Source organism: Triturus cristatus, chromosome 10 (genome assembly GCF_964204655.1).
Source record: "Triturus cristatus chromosome 10, aTriCri1.1, whole genome shotgun sequence".
Classification (NCBI taxonomy): Eukaryota; Metazoa; Chordata; class Amphibia; order Caudata; family Salamandridae; genus Triturus; species Triturus cristatus.
Genome location: NC_140593.1, coordinates 491,020,553 through 491,038,028, shown reverse-complemented (window position 1 = coordinate 491,038,028; position 17,476 = coordinate 491,020,553). Strand labels below are relative to the sequence as shown.

The 17,476-nt window shown below is 49.4% G+C and overlaps 1 protein-coding gene across 6 annotated transcripts in view; it reads right to left on the bottom strand.

The window, feature by feature from the left end:
* Positions 1-17,476, bottom strand: part of LARP4B (La ribonucleoprotein 4B) — an 843,857-nt gene that overhangs the window by 622,610 nt on the left and 203,771 nt on the right. For all 6 annotated transcript variants that reach the window (XM_085631918.1, XM_085631912.1, XM_085631915.1 and 3 more), the window contains one exon: positions 5,959-6,106. In XM_085631918.1, the coding sequence (XP_085488044.1) occupies positions 5,959-6,106 (148 nt within the window). The remainder of the gene's footprint in view (positions 1-5,958; positions 6,107-17,476) is intronic.

The following is a 17,476-nucleotide window of genomic DNA, read 5'->3' as shown; positions in this document are numbered from 1 at the left end:
CCGGCGCCGGCGAATGAACCACCGACGCCGCCACCGGCGCCGCCGGCGCACACGCCTACACCTCCGGCGCCGCCGACGGCGCCGACACCGCCCCAGTTTAGCCCTCCTCCGGACCCGGCGCCGCAACGGCGTCGACCGACGCCGCATCCGACGCCGCTTGAGTCCTACCATCTCTACAGTCCGGTTCCGATCGTTCCTCCTGTTTATCAGGAATCGGAAGAGGGGGGCGACTGGGAGGGGTTCGAGGACCCTATGGCTGTTCAGTCACAGCTTTCTCAGGACTGGGCAGATGAACTGGGGGAGGCCAGTGGGCTGGACACCTCGCCAGACACTGGATTCACTTCTCCTCCGACCGTGGCTTCGGAGGAGGGTGCAGCATTTTCTGTGGTGCTGCGCAAGGCGGCCGAGGCCCTTGGGCTCGAGTTGCCTGCCGTGGCTGTGAGGACTAACATCCTCACTGAGGTGCTTCAAACCTCAGCAAGCTCCACTGAGCCTCTGCTGCCGTTCAATGAGGCCCTCACTGACGTTCTGCAGGGCACCTGGTCCAAGCCCTCCACAGTTCCTCCTGTGGATAGGAACGTTGCCAGGCGCCACCGCCCTGCTCCGGGCGACCCCAGTTTCCTGTCCCAACACCCCACCCCCGAGAGTCTGGTTATCCAGGCCTCTACCTCCCAATCCTCCTTCCCGACCGCTCCGCCGGACCGGGATTCCAAGAGACTCGAGCAGGTTGGCAAGAAACTGTTCTCGTCCCTTAGTTGGGGCCTGCGGTCCTTGAATACCGCCTGTCTCTTGGACCGTTATTCCCATTCCCTGTGGGATACGGTGGAGGACGTGCTGCCCCTGTGTCCGGAGGAGGTCCGGACACGTCTTACCCAGGCTTTGGCCGATGGAAGGGATGCAGCACGGCACGCCATACGATGTGGGCTTGACACCACGGACTCGCTGGGTCGGGCGATTTCCACCACGGTGGCGCTCCGCCGCCACGCCTGGATGCGGTCCACGTCATTTTCCGGGGATGTCCAGAACACCCTCATGGACATGCCCTTTGATGGCACTCGCCTGTTTGGTGAGAAGGCGGACAGTGCGCTGAACCGCTTTAAGGACTCCCGGGCTACGGCCAAGTCCTTGGGCCTCTCGGCTCCGCGAGCGCACACCTCCGCTTTTCGCCCCTTTCGTGGCCAAGGAAGGGGCGCCTCCTCCCGTCCGCAAAGCCACCAGCCGCAGAACCAACCTGCGCGCGGTCGCGGACGTGGTTTCCGCCGTGGCGGAAATGGAGGCCGACGTGGTCAGCCCACTTCCACCCCGGCAGCATCCGCCTCAAAGCCCTCCTAGTCCGAACTTTCAGGCCCATACCACGCCGGTGGGCGGCAGAGTTCGCCATCACCTGCTCCACTGGCGGTCCATAACATCGGACAGGTGGGTGCTGCAAATCGTCCGAAGGGGCTACTCCCTCCCCTTCAAGACGACCACTCCAGCCATGCCACCGCAGCACCACCGTATCTCGGGGGATCATTTGAATCTTCTCCGCGAGGAAGTTTCGGCTCTCTTGGCCAAGGGGGCCGTCGAGCGCGTTCCGAGTCCAGAAGTAGGTTGTGGTTGTTATTCCCACTACTTTCTGGTTCCCAAGAAGGGCAAGGGGGGCCTACGCCCTATCTTGGACCTCCGGAACGTCAATGCCTTCCTCCGAAAGGAAAGGTTCAAGATGCTAACGTTGGCTCAGGTTCTAGCTGCCCTAGACCCCGGAGACTGGATGGTAGCGTTGGACTTGCAGGACGCATATTTCCATATCCCCGTCCTGCCGGCCCACCGGCGTTACCTGCGGTTCACGGTGGGCCAAGAGCACTTTCAGTTTACCGTGCTCCCCTTCGGCCACACCAGTGCCCCTCGGGTGTTCACGAAAGTGATGGCGGTGGTCGCAGCTCATCTGCGCAGATCAGGGGTTCCAGTCTTCCCCTATCTCGACAACTGGTTGTTGAAGGCGGGCTCGCTCCAGGCAGTCGTCTCCCACCTCCAGACTACGGCGGATCTCCTGCATTTGCTGGGGTTTTCCATCAACGTGCCGAAGTCACACCTGAGTCCCTCTCAGAAGCTCCTCTTCATCGGAGCGGTTCTCGATTCGGCGCAGTTCCGGGTCTATCCACCGGAACAGCGGGTCCGGGATATACAGGCCCTGATTCCCATCTTTCGGCCTCTATCCCGGGTTTCGGTCAGGCTAGTGTTGCGGCTTCTGGGGCTGATGGCCTCCTGCATCCTACTAGTGCATCACGCCAGGCGGCGCATGCGGGCTCTGCAGTGGGACCTGAAGTTTCAGTGGGCCCAGCATCACGGCAACCTGTCCGACCATGTCTTGATCTCGGAGGGCACTGCACAGCAGTTGCAGTGGTGGCTCACTGACCACGAGTGGGTCAAGGGCAAGAGCCTCTCCCTTCCCCAACCGGAGCATGTCGTAGTGACGGATGCGTCCCTCCTGGGATGGGGTGGCCATATGGGAGAGGCGGAGATCAGAGGCCTCTGGTCTCCGGCGGAGTCTCGTCTCCACATCAACCTGTTGGAGTTGAGAGCGATCCGGCTTGCACTGAAAGCCTTCCTTCCCTCTGTCAGGGGAAGTGTCGTGCAGGTGTTCACGGACAACACCACCGCCATGTGGTATTGCAACAAACAGGGCGGGGTGGGGTCGTGGACCCTTTGTCAGGAGGCTCTGCGCCTCTGGACGTGGCTGGAACACCAGGGCGTCACCCTGGTGGTTCAACATCTGGCGGGCGCCCTGAACGCCAGAGCAGACGAACTCAGCCGCCGGTGCATGATGGATCACGAATGGCGTCTGAACTCCGAAGTGGCGCAAGGTCTCTTTCAGCAGTGGGGAGAGCATTGGTTAGATCTATTCGCCACCAAAGAGAACGCGCAATGTCAGCAGTTCTGCGCGTTGGAATTTCCAAGGCGGCACTCGCTCGGCGACGCTTTTCGTCACGAGTGGAGTTGCGGTCTGTTGTACGCCTTTCCGCCTATACCACTTCTGCCCAGAGTGCTGAAGAAGATCAGGCACGACCGGGCCCAAGTCATCTTGGTGGCTCCGGATTGGGCACGAAGATACTGGTATCCCGAGCTACTCAGTATGCTGACCGATCCCCCGATACGTCTGCCCCTTCGGGAGGATCTTCTGTCGCAGCAGCAGGGGACGGTCCTCCACCCGAACCTGTCCAGCCTCCACCTCCATGCGTGGAGATTGAGCGGCGGCAGTTGATGCCATTTGACTTGCCTCCTGAAGTTTGTGATATCATTCTGGCAGCCAGGCGTCCCTCCACAAAGTCGGTATACGCCTGCCGGTGGAACAAATTTGTGGCATGGTGCACAGCAAAGGCTGTGGATCCCCTTTCCGCCCAGCTTTCTGAGGTTCTCCTCTTTCTTCTTTCTCTGGCCCGGCAGGGCTCTGCCCTGGGCACCCTGAAAGGTTATCTTGCTGCCATCTCCGCCTTCTTGCGGCTTCCTGATCAGCCTTCTCTTTTCAAGTCCCCTGTGGTTACGCGCTTTCTCAAAGGCATTACACACACGTTCCCTCCTGTCCCTTTTGTAATGCCTCAGTGGGACTTGAATCTGGTCTTGACATTCTTGATGTGCGCTCCCTTCGAGCCTCTTCACAATTGTCCCCTTCGTCTTCTGACTCTTAAGACTGCTTTTCTGGTAGCCATCACCTCGGCTAGACGGGTGAGTGAGCTCCAGGCTTTATCTTCAAAGCCTCCTTTTCTGTCTGTTCATCCGGACAAGGTTGACCTTCGGCCTCGTCCTTCCTTTCTTCCTAAAGTGGTGACTCCATTTCACCTTGGGCAGTCTGTCACCTTGCCCACCTTCTTTCCGCCTCCGCATCCTTCCAAAGAGGAAGAGAGGCTCCACCGTCTGGACCCAAAACGTGCGCTCTCCTTTTATCTGGACCGCACAAAACAGTTCCGGGTGGACGACCAGCTTTTTGTTGGGTACGTGGGCGCTAAGAAGGGGAAAGCTGTGCACAAACGGACCATCTCTCGGTGGGTCGTTTTGTGTATAAAAATGTGCTATTCCTTGGCTAAAAAGGACCCTCCTGTTGGGCTGCGCGCCCATTCTACTCGGGCCACGGCGGCTACTACTGCCTTGGGACGGGGAGTCCCTTTGCAGGACATCTGTCAGGCGGCGACGTGGGCTTCGCTACACACGTTTGCCAGGCATTATTGCCTTGACAGCAAAGTCCGGAGGGATGGCTTCTTTGGCCGTTCTGTCCTCCAGGACTTTCTGGTGTGATCTTGGTTCGCAGACCCACCACCGGGGATGGTATTGCTTGGGTATCTATTCTAAGGTGAGGAATCTAACTAACGTGTTTCTTTCAGATGAACAAGTTACTTACCTTCGGTAACGATGTATCTGTAAGAAACATTAGTTAGTTAGATTCCTCACCGACCCACCCATCCTCCCCGTTCTGCGAACTGACATCTAGGGTTAAGGTTATCCTTTTCAGGCCACTAGATTTTATTTTTGGCACCAGTGTCGGTCTTTGCATGGCTCTGCGTTCCTGGCGCGGAAGGCTATGTACAAGAACTGACGTCAGCGCGCGAGGGCGGCGTCTAAGTACTCCGACGACGTCATCCCGGCGCACGACGCCGACGACGGACGCGGAGCTGCAGACGACGCCTAGCTGACGAAAAATCTTCCGGATCCAGTCTGACGCCTGGGGATATTCTAAGGTGAGGAATCTAACTAACGTGTTTCTTTCAGATGTAAGGGCTTCTAACAGTAGTAAACTAAGGAATTCTTTAAAAAAAAAAAAAAAAACAGTTTATCCTAGCCACCCTCCTCAATTGTTGCAGTGGGGGGGGGGGGGCAATCCCAAGTTGAAGACAAATATGCATTCACTTCAGCTAATTGTTAAATGAAGAAAAGTTGGGGGTAAAAAACTAGTAGGAAGCAGGGTGATACCAATATGTGCGGATTCAATGACTTAGGACACTCAGAGGACTACAGGCAGGGGGTGTCCACTGCTCCCAACAATTGCGTGGTGGAGAACTTGACCAGCCTGCGTATAAAAGATTCAACGATAGAGGTACGTGTAGCGGGCATAGAAATTTGCATGCGTGGTCTCCTTATATATAGTTTATATTTTCTTGTATGTGGGGAGCCCAAGGCCATAGATGCTTTAAGTATTTTAGTCTGAAATATTATCTGATCTTTGCGCCAACTTTTCAGTTATATCCCTTAATATCTGACACATGGAAGGCTTACCTATTTCCAACACGGAGGCCATTTGATACTGGGCCATCAAAGCGGACTAAGTGTTTTGCTGAGAATTGGAAAACAAAGTGCCAGTTTTGTACGAATAACTTGCTGAATCAATTGAGCTGCAGAATTAGTGACCAAAGGCAGAATAGCTAATACAATTCATTAGCTTACATGTGTCTTAAGTCATGCATTTACAGCCCTTAATATTTAGAAAACAAAGAAGTTTCACTACAATAAGTCTTTAAAAGAGGGACCCAGAATTGCCTTTTTTATGCTCAAAATGGTGCATGAATGAGTGGGACAAAGAGGTCCATACTTTCAGAAATATAACTGGTTGTCCTATTTCAGTAGACAGCATTAAGGTGGCCCAAAACAGAAGTATCGTTAAACACAATGTTCAGTGAGATGATCAAGCTCAATGTATTCTCAGTTAAAAACTCCTTCACTATCTGGGGACATACACATATGTGCTGCCAGCTGCACATGTGAAGACAAAAACTATGAGGGCAACAATAGGAGTTCACAGTTAAGGGTAAATTAAGAGAGCCCAAATAGCATTGTATGAGCACTAGAACATTTAAAAAACCAAACAAACAATTGTAATGTTTGTGCATTTCTAAGTTTTCTTCATTAAACTGTTGCAAAAAATAAGCAATTAAGGCGGATTATAATATTTGAAACAATTTGTCTTAAGCATTGCAAATTAGTTGTTCATACCTTCTCTGCAGGTGTCTGGGGGATGATCAGGTAACTCTTCCCAGCTTTTGCTCACATTACTATCTACAGCACCACTTGCTTCCAAGTGCAACATATGATTTCCCCATGCTTTAGCATTAGGATTTAATTCTGAAACCTTTGCCGATTCCTACAAAACAAATTTGGAATTATTTATTTTAAATATTTACCACAAATTAGCCTTCAGTTTTTGTTAGAATGTTTGCACGTATGCAGAATGATTCCCTAAGATGCGAGAACAAGTTTACTTACCTCCGTGTAAACTTCAAATGAATTACGAGTACTCCAGACCTTACTATGGCAATGCATATGTTTTAGCTAATGGCAGAGAGCATGGTGGGTGGGTGTTACAATGCGCTGAATGAGATCAAGTTGAATTGATCTGAATACTGGCACGAGCAACAGCAGGGTAATGGGAGAATTCAGTGGGGCTGTTGGGTTAGATCTACTAATGATGAGTTTGGAAAGAAATGGAGTGGTCTGGGTTATAAAGAGATAGGTGTTAAGTAGAGAGCAAAGCAACACAGGTTAGAGATTTATAGAGCTGCCTTATTAAGATGGGCATGGGGAGGATTATTCTGAACGTTCATTATATTTGTAAGCTGGTTCAATATCCATCCAGCAAAGCTTACTCGGTTAAGGCGTTTACCACAATAGGCCCTAAATGAGTTGCTGTTTTAGGGCTGCTATGCCATAAATCAGTTTGGTCGCGGGTGGGGTGGTAGTGTGCCGCTGGGGTGGTAGTGTGCCGTAGGGGTGGTAGTGTGCCGCAGGGGTGGTGGTGTGCCGCAGGGGTGGTGGTGTGCCGCAGGGGTGGTGGTGTGCCGCAGGGGTGGTGGTGTGCCGCAGGGGTGGGGGGCGGGTATTGGTGGTGTGCGCAGGGGGTGGTGTGCGCGGGCGGGTTGGTGGATGTGTTTCGTTTTCCAAGGTTATTTAGGTTGAATTTGACAATTACTGTCTCAATTGAGGTTATAAAGATTAGGTGGCGGACTGGCGGACAGCAATAACTCTGCCACTTGGTTTGACTTCTGCCCAAGTAAATAGCTTACCAAATTCTGGGCAGGCAATGTCCATAAATGGGTTGGAATTTTGAGAGTGGCAGAAAGAACAAACCAACGACACAAGTTCAATATGGTGCATAGGAATTGGAATACAGTTCAGAATAAAACTTAAGAAGTTAGCAGGAAAGCAAAGCACCCCCATGGTGCTAAATATATGTTAGATTGCTTGTGAAATTTCACTTTTTGCCCAAGAGATGCTGACTGGGGTTTTACTGTGCAGAGAGTAATGAGATGCCCTACAAAAACAGCAACAATGTGTTGTAACTTACTTTTAATATGTCCTACATATTTTTAATGAACAAGACACTATTTGCAATGGCTCCAAAAGTGGTTCCAAAATGAATGAGGCTGCAACATTAGTTTTAAGCACAGGAATTTGACAAACTAGACAAGAATCCTACATTGAAGAAATACAAAGTAGAACCTTAGAGGGGACAATGCAAGGAAACATTGCTGCCTTGTTCCCCTTTCTCATACCAGTACTGCCTTCATGAGGTTTGTCCTCACCATAAGAGGACAAGCATTGTCAGAGCCAAGAGGTCTCGGCAATCCGAGAGCTGTAGGCGTGGGCAATGTAAATGCATTTGTGTACAGCTCTGGGGCGGTTTTTATTGATATACACAAATGCATTCAAATTGCCAACGCCTGTAGCTCTCGGATTGCAGAGACCTATTGGCTTTGCCATTGGTTTTTATCAGTTCAAGTCTGAATTAACGTGTTGACAATGCACAACACATACATGCCGAGAACTTACAATTGGAAAGTGGGAGGTCTGAAAAAGCAATTGGGAGTGTGCATTTTCCTAATTGTCATTCAATGAATTAGGGCAATTTCAAATGGGAGACAAGTAAAATAAAGCCATTTTGGCTTCAAAATGTGGGAGTTTGCAGTTATGCACAAGTCAGTTATGTGGTGTAAGTCGAATGAGATTTCTGTGTGCCCAAGATCAGCTAAGATTCCCAGAAGCTTTAAGAATCAGGCATTTAGACCCTAAACCACTTTTCTCTTCTTGTGGGATTAAGAAAATCATATTCTAAACTGAATAGCATTCAGAGATTAAAGCATTGGGGTGCACTTGAATCCTCTGGAGTTTTTCTGCATCTCACACCACAGTTATGATTGGTTAAATGCACAAATTATTTATAGAACTGACCCATGGCGGCTGCGAACCCATCTTTGATAAATAGTGACAAATCTTGTGAGTTGCAGCCTCGGTGCCACGTTAGCCAAATTAGTAGTGTTTTCCACTTTTCCTGTGGGAGCAGCAGGCTTCTGGGTAGCGAACTGATTGTGCTGCACTGTTGGGAGCTCCTGCCTTCCAGTTCAGAAGGAACAACAAAGTCTCCGGATGTGAAAGCGTAAACTGAGAACTATTATAAATAAGGCGCTTTTTGTATCCCGAATAAAAAGTTAACATGGACGCTAATAATTTAAATAACCCTTTGCACAAAAAGTAAACTGAAATGTATTATCTGAAAACAATATCAAAAGTTGACAGATGGTTTTGTTTCATCTCAAAACTCCATTCTCAAAGGAGGTAGGAAGAAGGGTGAGCATTTGTCAGTTACACGGGGATATCTGTCTTTAAAACTGTTTGCGGACCAATGTTTATCATCTGCATCCCGATGAGGACCATTCAAACAGATACCCTCTTCCGTCAGCTGAACACTCCTAGACGGTCTTGGCTTCATAGCCTGCATTTCTTGTAAAGCCTGCATATGCCTACAGTTTATTCACCAACCCTAAAACATATCTTCCTAAATCACCTGGCAAGTTACTAACTAAAAGGAGTCTGGCGAAAACAACATAAAACGCACAAAGGAGAAAAAACCAATATGAAAGGGCCAGTAGCCATGGGCGGACACAAAAACAACAAGGGCCGGACAAATTGCACAGTTTCACCACCAAAAAGACACTAAGTTTAAAAGACCCCCAAAAAGCACCAATCAATTAAAAGGGAGGGGGTGCAAGGGGCGTGACAAAACTCAGTCAGATACAGCATGTCTCGGTACGAGACAGTGCATGTGCGCCGTCTAGAGCAGAAACCTAAAAAAACCGACCCACATCTAAAACAAGCATTTGCACTGCAATAGGTCTCGCATTTGCGAGAGTTTGAGCTATTGGCATTATAAATGACACTGCCTTATAATTATGTGTTGGTTTTTAAAACAGATCAATAAAAGGCATTGTCATTTACAACGCCAATAGCTTAAAATCTCACAAATAAGAGACCTATTGCATTGCAAATGAGGATTTTTAAAAGCACCCCATGCTGCGCTTTCGCTCTAATGGCGGCCACGCCCCTTTTAGACACATCTAGTCTAAAGAAAGATGCGTGCCCGCCATTAAATTGAAAGTGCAGTATTTTACGCTTTTACAAAAGTAAAAGCATTGGTCTGTCAAATTGACAAACATATGTTTTTTATTTGTAAAAGCACCCCATTCCGCGCTTTCACTTTATTAGCAGCTGCGCACCTTTCTTTAGACAAGCCCCGTCTAAAGGGGGCACAGCCACCATTAAAATGAAAGCGAGAATGGGGCACCTTAAGACAAAAAAGTTAAAAAGTGTGCAGACGCCAAACACTGGTACCTTGTCACGGCAGAAGAGAGTGAGGCCGAGCAGGAGGGCTGGTATTGGGAGCGCGGTTGCATAAACAAAGTAATTGAAAAATATCAAGCGGGTGGCCGGCCATGAAGCAGCATAGTGCGTGCAGAAGTGCCGCGCTGTGCAAAAGTAAAGAAAGGCACTTTTCAAAGATAAAGTGCAGCATCCATGACCGGGAGCCACGCTGTCAGGAAAACAGGGTGGGTTAGGGAAAAGTCTTCTGTGCCTGCAACAGCAGCTACAAGAAAGGCATTAAAGAAAATTGTGCTCACAGACTGTAGATAAAACAGACCGTGTAATAACACAAGTAACAAGTCCAGTCCTCATGGTGTTATATTTCACATCGGTACCATAATATAGGTTTAGAGAACATCGTACTCTTTCCCTACATCATCTCCCCTTCATTTCATATGAATATGCCTTATAAGGACATAACTTCAAATAAGGACAGAATGCCTTATAGGGACTGAATGCCTTATAAGGACTGACGCCTTTTAAAGACTAAACCTTTCACCTAGTTCTATGACGAGGGTGGGTTCTGCCCGATCAATATTGCTAAGACGTCATCCTTAGCACATATGAATAATTTATGAGTACCCTCTCGGGAAGGGGGGGCATACTTCACCTCTTCTATCTACGCGCAAATGTTTAATCCCCAACGTAATCTTCATACTGAACAATGGGTAACATACGTACATAGACTGTATAAATACAGCACCTCTTGCTATCAGTAGGCTGGAGGGAACCGAGACTTCAAGGCCGAAACACTGACCAGAGATGCTGCGGCGCCGGCATACCATTGCTCCAGCAGACAGTGGTCTAACTATCCCTGACAGGGTGTCCAACTCAAGTCCAGGACGAAGTCCCACACTCTCACTGTTCAGGTATGGAGGTTCGACTAAATCCTAGCGTGATTCTTGGCTCTTAGATTCTAGGCTCTTAGGCTTAGTAGCTCTTTCGCACCTACTTACATGTTAGGTACACTCAGGTACATCTAGACAGGCATCTTAGGAGTACGCACTTAATTTTATACATGCATTTTATATTCATGTATGTGTCCATGACTATTGCAAAAGGGTAGAACAATACTATTCCTTTTTATTCACTGTACTGCTGATACTATATCTCTGCTACTGTGTTATGGTTGTAGGAGCACATTTGTTTTACATGAGAAGAACAACAGTACAATAAATTCTTCTTGTAAACACGCCCGACTGTTTCTTCTATGTATCTCTTTGAGAGCAAAACAAGCAAGCACGAGTGACTGGGTGAAAAGTAGTATATTGTTTCCACGAGTCTGAAGTTATGATGTTATGAGGTTGCAAAAATGAATCTCTCTGATAACAGGAGATTCGGGTAGCACTACGAGCTAGCTAATGCGAAAACAGGCTAACATATTTGGCAGAGGTGTACAAGTCAGTCTGCCACCAGACCCACAGTTTGTTATCCGTAAATGCGTAGGTCACGCATGAAGGGCACTATTGGAACTACACTACAATGGTAGGTTACAAATGCAGACAAGGCAGTACTAAGAAGGGACTGCTAAGCCTATTCATGAATCAAAAGCAACCATTTAGAAAGGACATTAACAATAACCAATTGAAAAGATGCAGAGCAGCACATGCACTGCCCAGGTTCGACCTAACAAAAATTAAGATTAGGTAATTTAACTATTGACAAAATGATTTCTCTTGCAAACTGAAGTCCATGTACAAAATCAAGTGATTTATAGAAAATATAAGTAGTAAAAAAAAAACACCTGTATATCTGCTTGGAGCAGGAGAAACCATGTGAAGAGCAAGGTGCTTGCTAAAGATTACGGATAAAACAACAGAACAAACCAGTGCAAGACAGTCTTAAGGGGGCATGCAAATGCAGCTATGCCACTGCAAATGCACAATGCATTCAACAGTCCAACATTGCACAGCCATGTCTGCGTGATGCTGAGAGGGGCTGAATGCATGAGGGGGAAAGGGGGGGGGGGGGGGGTGAGCCACAAATCAAATCCTCAACATACAAGGAAGGTTTTCAGTTAACATTGTTAATGCATTGTTCAGAAGTGCTACTAAGACAGCACAAGCAGACAACCAGTTGTGCAACGTCTAAGGTTCATGGATTCAGTGTTCACATTCATGAAGCATTAGAACGTTAACATGGTGTTTAATTCATTCTCACAAAGGCAGATTACTGTTCAGGAAAGGGACTCGCTTTCTATGAGACCAGATTCCTTATTTTTTCTCAGAGCAAACTGAGGACTAAGGGACATTGAACCAGATGTAGCCAGTATGATGAAAACATCTGATCAAAAATCACCTACAGCCAAAGGACTCTCCAACTACTTCTCGGTGGAGAGGGCCCACCGCATCCCTGGAGGCAAACCACGACCAGATGCCCTCCCTCGACCTATTCTCGTGCGCATCTTTAATTTCAGAGACCGGGATCTCATCCTGCAGACGGCAAGGGCAGCACCGCCAATCCCAAACCAACACACGACAATCTCCTTTCCGGATTACACTGCATCGGTCGCCAAGCAGTGGCAAAACTTCACTGCAGTGAAGCAAGAGCTCAAGAGCCGAGATCTCAAGTACTCCATGATGTTTGCCACCAAATTGAGAGTGGAAGCAGACGGAAAAAACATGGTTCTTCAACACGCCAGACGAAGCGCAGGAGTGGCTTGAGGGCTGGCGACAAGTTGCCTACCGTAATGGGCCCGGACGCAACACAGATAACACTAACCATTTGCCACCAGGGACCCACTCTCACGGCTGACCGGACGGAGCGACAGAAGTGGCTGATCGGGCCACAGTGCAGCTGATTAAGCCCTGACCTTTAGACACTCCCAGAGGTAGGCTCTGATACAAATCGGACACGGCAGTCACGTTCAGTCCCAATAAAAGCACCCAGAAAGCGAAGACCCGGATGAGAGCGGACAATACCCACCATTACAAAGGAGCATGAACCACAATATGCCAAGAAAGGTGAAAGGACACCCTACATCCCACTATGAACTCGCCATGCCAGGCATGTTGGGACACTACCCCCGTGATGCGGCCGAGAAAAACCGGGGGCAACCTGTGAACGCTCCTCTCCACCTACAGATGTATCGGGTAAAGGGATTTAGGCCCTCTGCAAAGCTGGGGTGGCGGGAAGTTTCTATACAGTCTTGAAGGGAAGCAGGGAGGGGGCGGGGGGAAGAGACCCAGGGTAAATAGGGGAAGTTTTGTTTTTTCTATTTGATTGTATTGTTATGTTTCAAGGCACACTATGTTTCTATCAGCGACTCCACTGGACTTACACCGCTACTTAGACCTTGCAGCACACACCACCACTTCTCCACATGGCCACTACTCCAGACGCACCCCAAAAGGGCCGACTGCGCATGCAAACCTTGCCCATGATTTCATGGAACGTTAATGGTCTCCGGGATAAGCTGAAACGCGGATTAGTCCTCCAATACCTAAAGCGCAAAGCACCAGCAATAACACTGCTACAAGAAACCCACCTGAAAGGAACGACATGTAAAGCACTCGACAGATGGGGCTTCAAATTAGCGGTACACTCAGAATTCACGACCGGCTCCCGCGGGGTGGGGATCCTTATTAAAAAGCAATACCCGGGGAGGTGCCAAGATGGCGATCGGGACGGCAGCGTAGGCTCCCGGCTCCGTGAACCTCCACATCCCGCACAGATATCCTGCATGAGATCCTTAGCCTGCGCTACATGCCCGTGTTGGTGGTTGAGAGCGGCGACCGATCGTGTGATTCTGAAGTTTCTGGCGGCGGTACAGCCGGAGAAATGTTCATTTGAAGTTTGCGGCCTGTGCAACCCTGGAACCGGGACCTCGGGTGGACAACATGGCCGGGTAGCAGTTCAATAACAGCGGCCATTGGTGACTGGGTGGAGTCGGAATACCGGAGCGGTGCGAATATTGGCCTGAATTTCGCTGTGGTCATTCCTGCCACTGAGCGTAGCGGAACGAGTGCATGCCCGAGGTGGCAATTCCAAGATTCTTCGGTAATTGCCTGAGCCCTCGCCAGTGAGCTGCTCGGACGCTGCCTGTAACTCGTCCCGATTTTCGCGGGCTACGCCCGAATTTTCGCGGGTACTGGTCCAGGGTGAGGATGGCTGTTACCTGTGACCACACCCTGGACACATATTTTGCCTGCCCCCGGAACCCTGTTTGCAGTGACATGGAACTGGATGCGCTTGTGCCTGAGTCCCGGTCCCAATCTGGGGTGGAACTACCCTGCGGCCATCTTGATAGGAAGGAGTCTATCATCCTGTATACTGGGTCTCAGCAAGATTGGGAGTGTGTGGCGAAGAGGAGCGTAGCGGAGCGGGCGCGGGGAGCTGTGCTGGGGTACGGTGACCTTCTCGAAGCTCTCGGTGCCCTTCATTCCACCCTGGTTCACGGCGCCCGGGTATTGGGGAGAAAGCTTGATGGTATCGCGTCAGCGTCGGAACAGTTGCGATCTGCCTGTCCCCAGGTACACAAGGATTTGTTTCCCTTTACACAGGAGGAAAGTGTCGTGGCCGCCCCTGTGAATAAGGGAAAGCTGGAAACTTCGGACAATGTGGCAGCGTGTGGTCGGCTGGCTGTGGGTTTGGTCTGTTCCCGAGGTTTTAGATTTGAGCAGAAGGTGGTGACTTTGTCCCACGCACGGCCTCCGGCGACCCAGGCAATATTCAAGCAACGGTCGCCTGCTCTGGCGGATTCCTCCTTCCTGGACCTTGTGTGCAACGCATGTCCTGGGGCAGTACCGGGAAAGATGATCCTCCATGATGAGGACTGTGTTGGTATTCAGCGACGTCCACACTACATGTGTGTGTCGCTTTCTGGTCTTTTTTGGACGCTCCTATTCCTCGTCACATTAGACATGGCAATGGGTCGAGGGGTATGCATTGGTGGATTCGCAAAGAGAGGCCAAGGATAAGGCTGATCCTTCAGAGGTTGTCATTTAATAGGCGGGCGGGCACGGGGGATGCGTGCTCTCACGGCATAACTAATAGTGTAGTAGGTGAATAATGCTCCCCATTTCTCTTTGACATGGTCGATTTTTGTTGTTTACTGTTTACCTTGGGGAGGAACATATTGTGCGGGAGGGAGAAGCCGGGGGCATGTTTGAAGGCCCTCCTCCAGTTTATTAATAATCTCTCCATTTCCCCGTCAGGTGGGGTTTCCTTTCTTTCTCCTTTTTCTCTGTTTCTTCTATATTTCGGGTCTGGTTCTGGGGCGACAGGCACACTGCTGGGGGGGGAGCCGTAGTCATTTGCAGGGGTGCAGGGTTGGGGGAGGGGATTTTTTAGTTTTTTACTTTGTTTCTATGGCCTCCTTTTTCTTCTCTTATCCTTCTTTGTCTTTTCTTTTCTGGGGTCAGTACGGTAGGTTTCCTTCGCTGTCAATCACTGCTTTTTCATCTGTGCCTCAATTTCCGTGGTGTTTTCTGGGTCTTAGGGCAGGGGACTGCAGGCGCAATTGCTCGTGATATTCCTCCACATCCTGAACCTCCTGTTTCAGCGCCATTGACTTGATCGATTGCTGTTTATTGTTGACGTTTACTATTCTGCCTGCCATTTTTCGCTCCTGGGAAATTGTTTGGCACCTGATCCTTCCATCCTCTATTATAAAATGAAAACCTTTTATATCCTGGTTTCCTACTAGTGCTGTTCAGTGGCCAAGAGTATACTAGCATGGAGAATCTGCTCCCCGAGGTGCTGCATGTGATTAAAATTTGCTTTCTGTTACTCTAACTGCTTAGCGGCCGGCCCCGGGGGTTGTAGGCCCATACTTGTCTTTGGTTGAAATGTCAATAAAGGTTTTAAAAAAAAAAAAAAAAAGCAATACCCAATTATAATTAAGAAGACGTATACAGATGACCAGGGCCGATTCGCGGCACTGACTTGTCAGTGGGAGGGCCGATTACTAAATATAGTCTCAGTTTATCTCCACCCAGCGCTTCATTCAGCGACATACCCAGCACTAGGAGCGTTTCTGCTACAGCTCCCACAGGGCAATTTAATCGTAGGCGGAGACCTCAATGTCACGCTAGACGATACCATGGATTGCACACCCCCCAGGCACCAACATAGCTCACACTCGGCCATCACGGATTTACCCACGGGCGCAACAATATAAGTACCACTCAGGCACTCACAACAGCCTCTCGCGCATAGACCACATAGGTACAACAAATCATTTCTTGGAGATCTCTCATCTACCAAGAGGCATCTCTGACCACTCCCCTCTCAGCATTATATACACATGGCAGACTACAACCAGACGTAGGACGTACCCCATATATCCAGGATACTTGAGAAGTCCAAAGATAGAGGAGGGATTATTAGACGCTACCACATACTACTTTACCGAAAATGCAACCTCGGTCCCATCACCGTGTACGCTGTGGGAGGCATACAAAACCGTATTCCGTGGGCAGGCGATTTCATTAATAACACAACCCAAAAGAGACCAAACCCAGAAAGTGGAAACACTTGAGCGAGAAATAGACGAGCTAGAAAAGAATCGGGGGCGGATCCTATTGACGATGTATCACATGAGATGCTCCTCAAAAAACAGGAAGAACCCACAAGAATTAGTAGATCTCTTAGCACACCATTATGAACAAGTATACACCTCAGCACATGCGCTAACACTGGAGAAGTTGGAAGACTTCCTCCGCGACATCCGACTCCCTAAATCTACGGAGGAGGAGTCTCGGCTTCTGGAAGCAAAACTGTCCACAGACGAACTAACCTTGGCAAATTATAGAATTCAGTCTGGGAAGGCCCTCGGCCCTAACGGGATCCCCATAGAATGGCTTAAACATAACGCAACAACACTAGCGCGCTATCTTCTAACAAAGTTTGAGGCTAGCCTAGAGGTGGGAGAATTACCGCGGGACAAGCGAATGGTGACAACAGTGGCCATCCGCAAACCCGGGAAACCACAGATGGATTGCACCTCTTACAGGCCTATATCACTAATAAATGCGGAAGCTAAAATCTTGGGCAAAACTCTGGCCCACCGACTCACACAGTATCTAGCCAAGTTAATACACCCAGACCAATCAGGCTTCATGCCGGGGAGAAATACAGCCCTAAACCTAAGGCGCCTCCTCGGTGTCATGGGACGCAGACATACGATACAAGAAGAAGCTATTGTGCTCTCACTAGATGCACAAATGGCCTTCGACACGGTTGAATGGCCCCTTCCTCTTTGCTGTCCTCCGAAAACTAGGCTTTGGGTCAACGTTCTGCTACTGGATACAACTCCTCTACGCTAACCCTCTGGTGCACGTGGTGGCGAATGGGCGCTTCTCTAGGGAATTCCCACTGCATCGCGGCAAGGCTGTCCGCTATCGCCTTTGCTCTTCGCCCTTATATTGGAGCCCCTGGCAGTGTGGGTGTGACTAAACCTGCTCATTCGTGGGCTCCGCTGGACTGCTGACTATGAGGATCATATATCGCTGTACGCAGACTATATTCTTTTATATCTGGCCTCTCCCAGAAGATCTTTGTCGTGCCTCCTAGATATATGTGAATACTATGGGAGATTCTCAGGCTACACAATAAATTGTGCGAAATCCGTGCTCTATGTTCTGCATGGCTGGTTGTAACGTTACGATAGTGACAGATCACTTTAAATATCTAGGGATACATATCATGCACAGCACTGAGGTATTCACGGCCCTCAACCTACAGGCCCCCTTACAACAGCTTCAAAGAGACACTAAACACTGGCAGTCGCTCTCATTAACCCTCCTAGGTAGGGCGGCACTGTTCAAAATGATGGCGCTACCACGGGTCGGGGACCTGTGGGTGAGACGGAAAATAC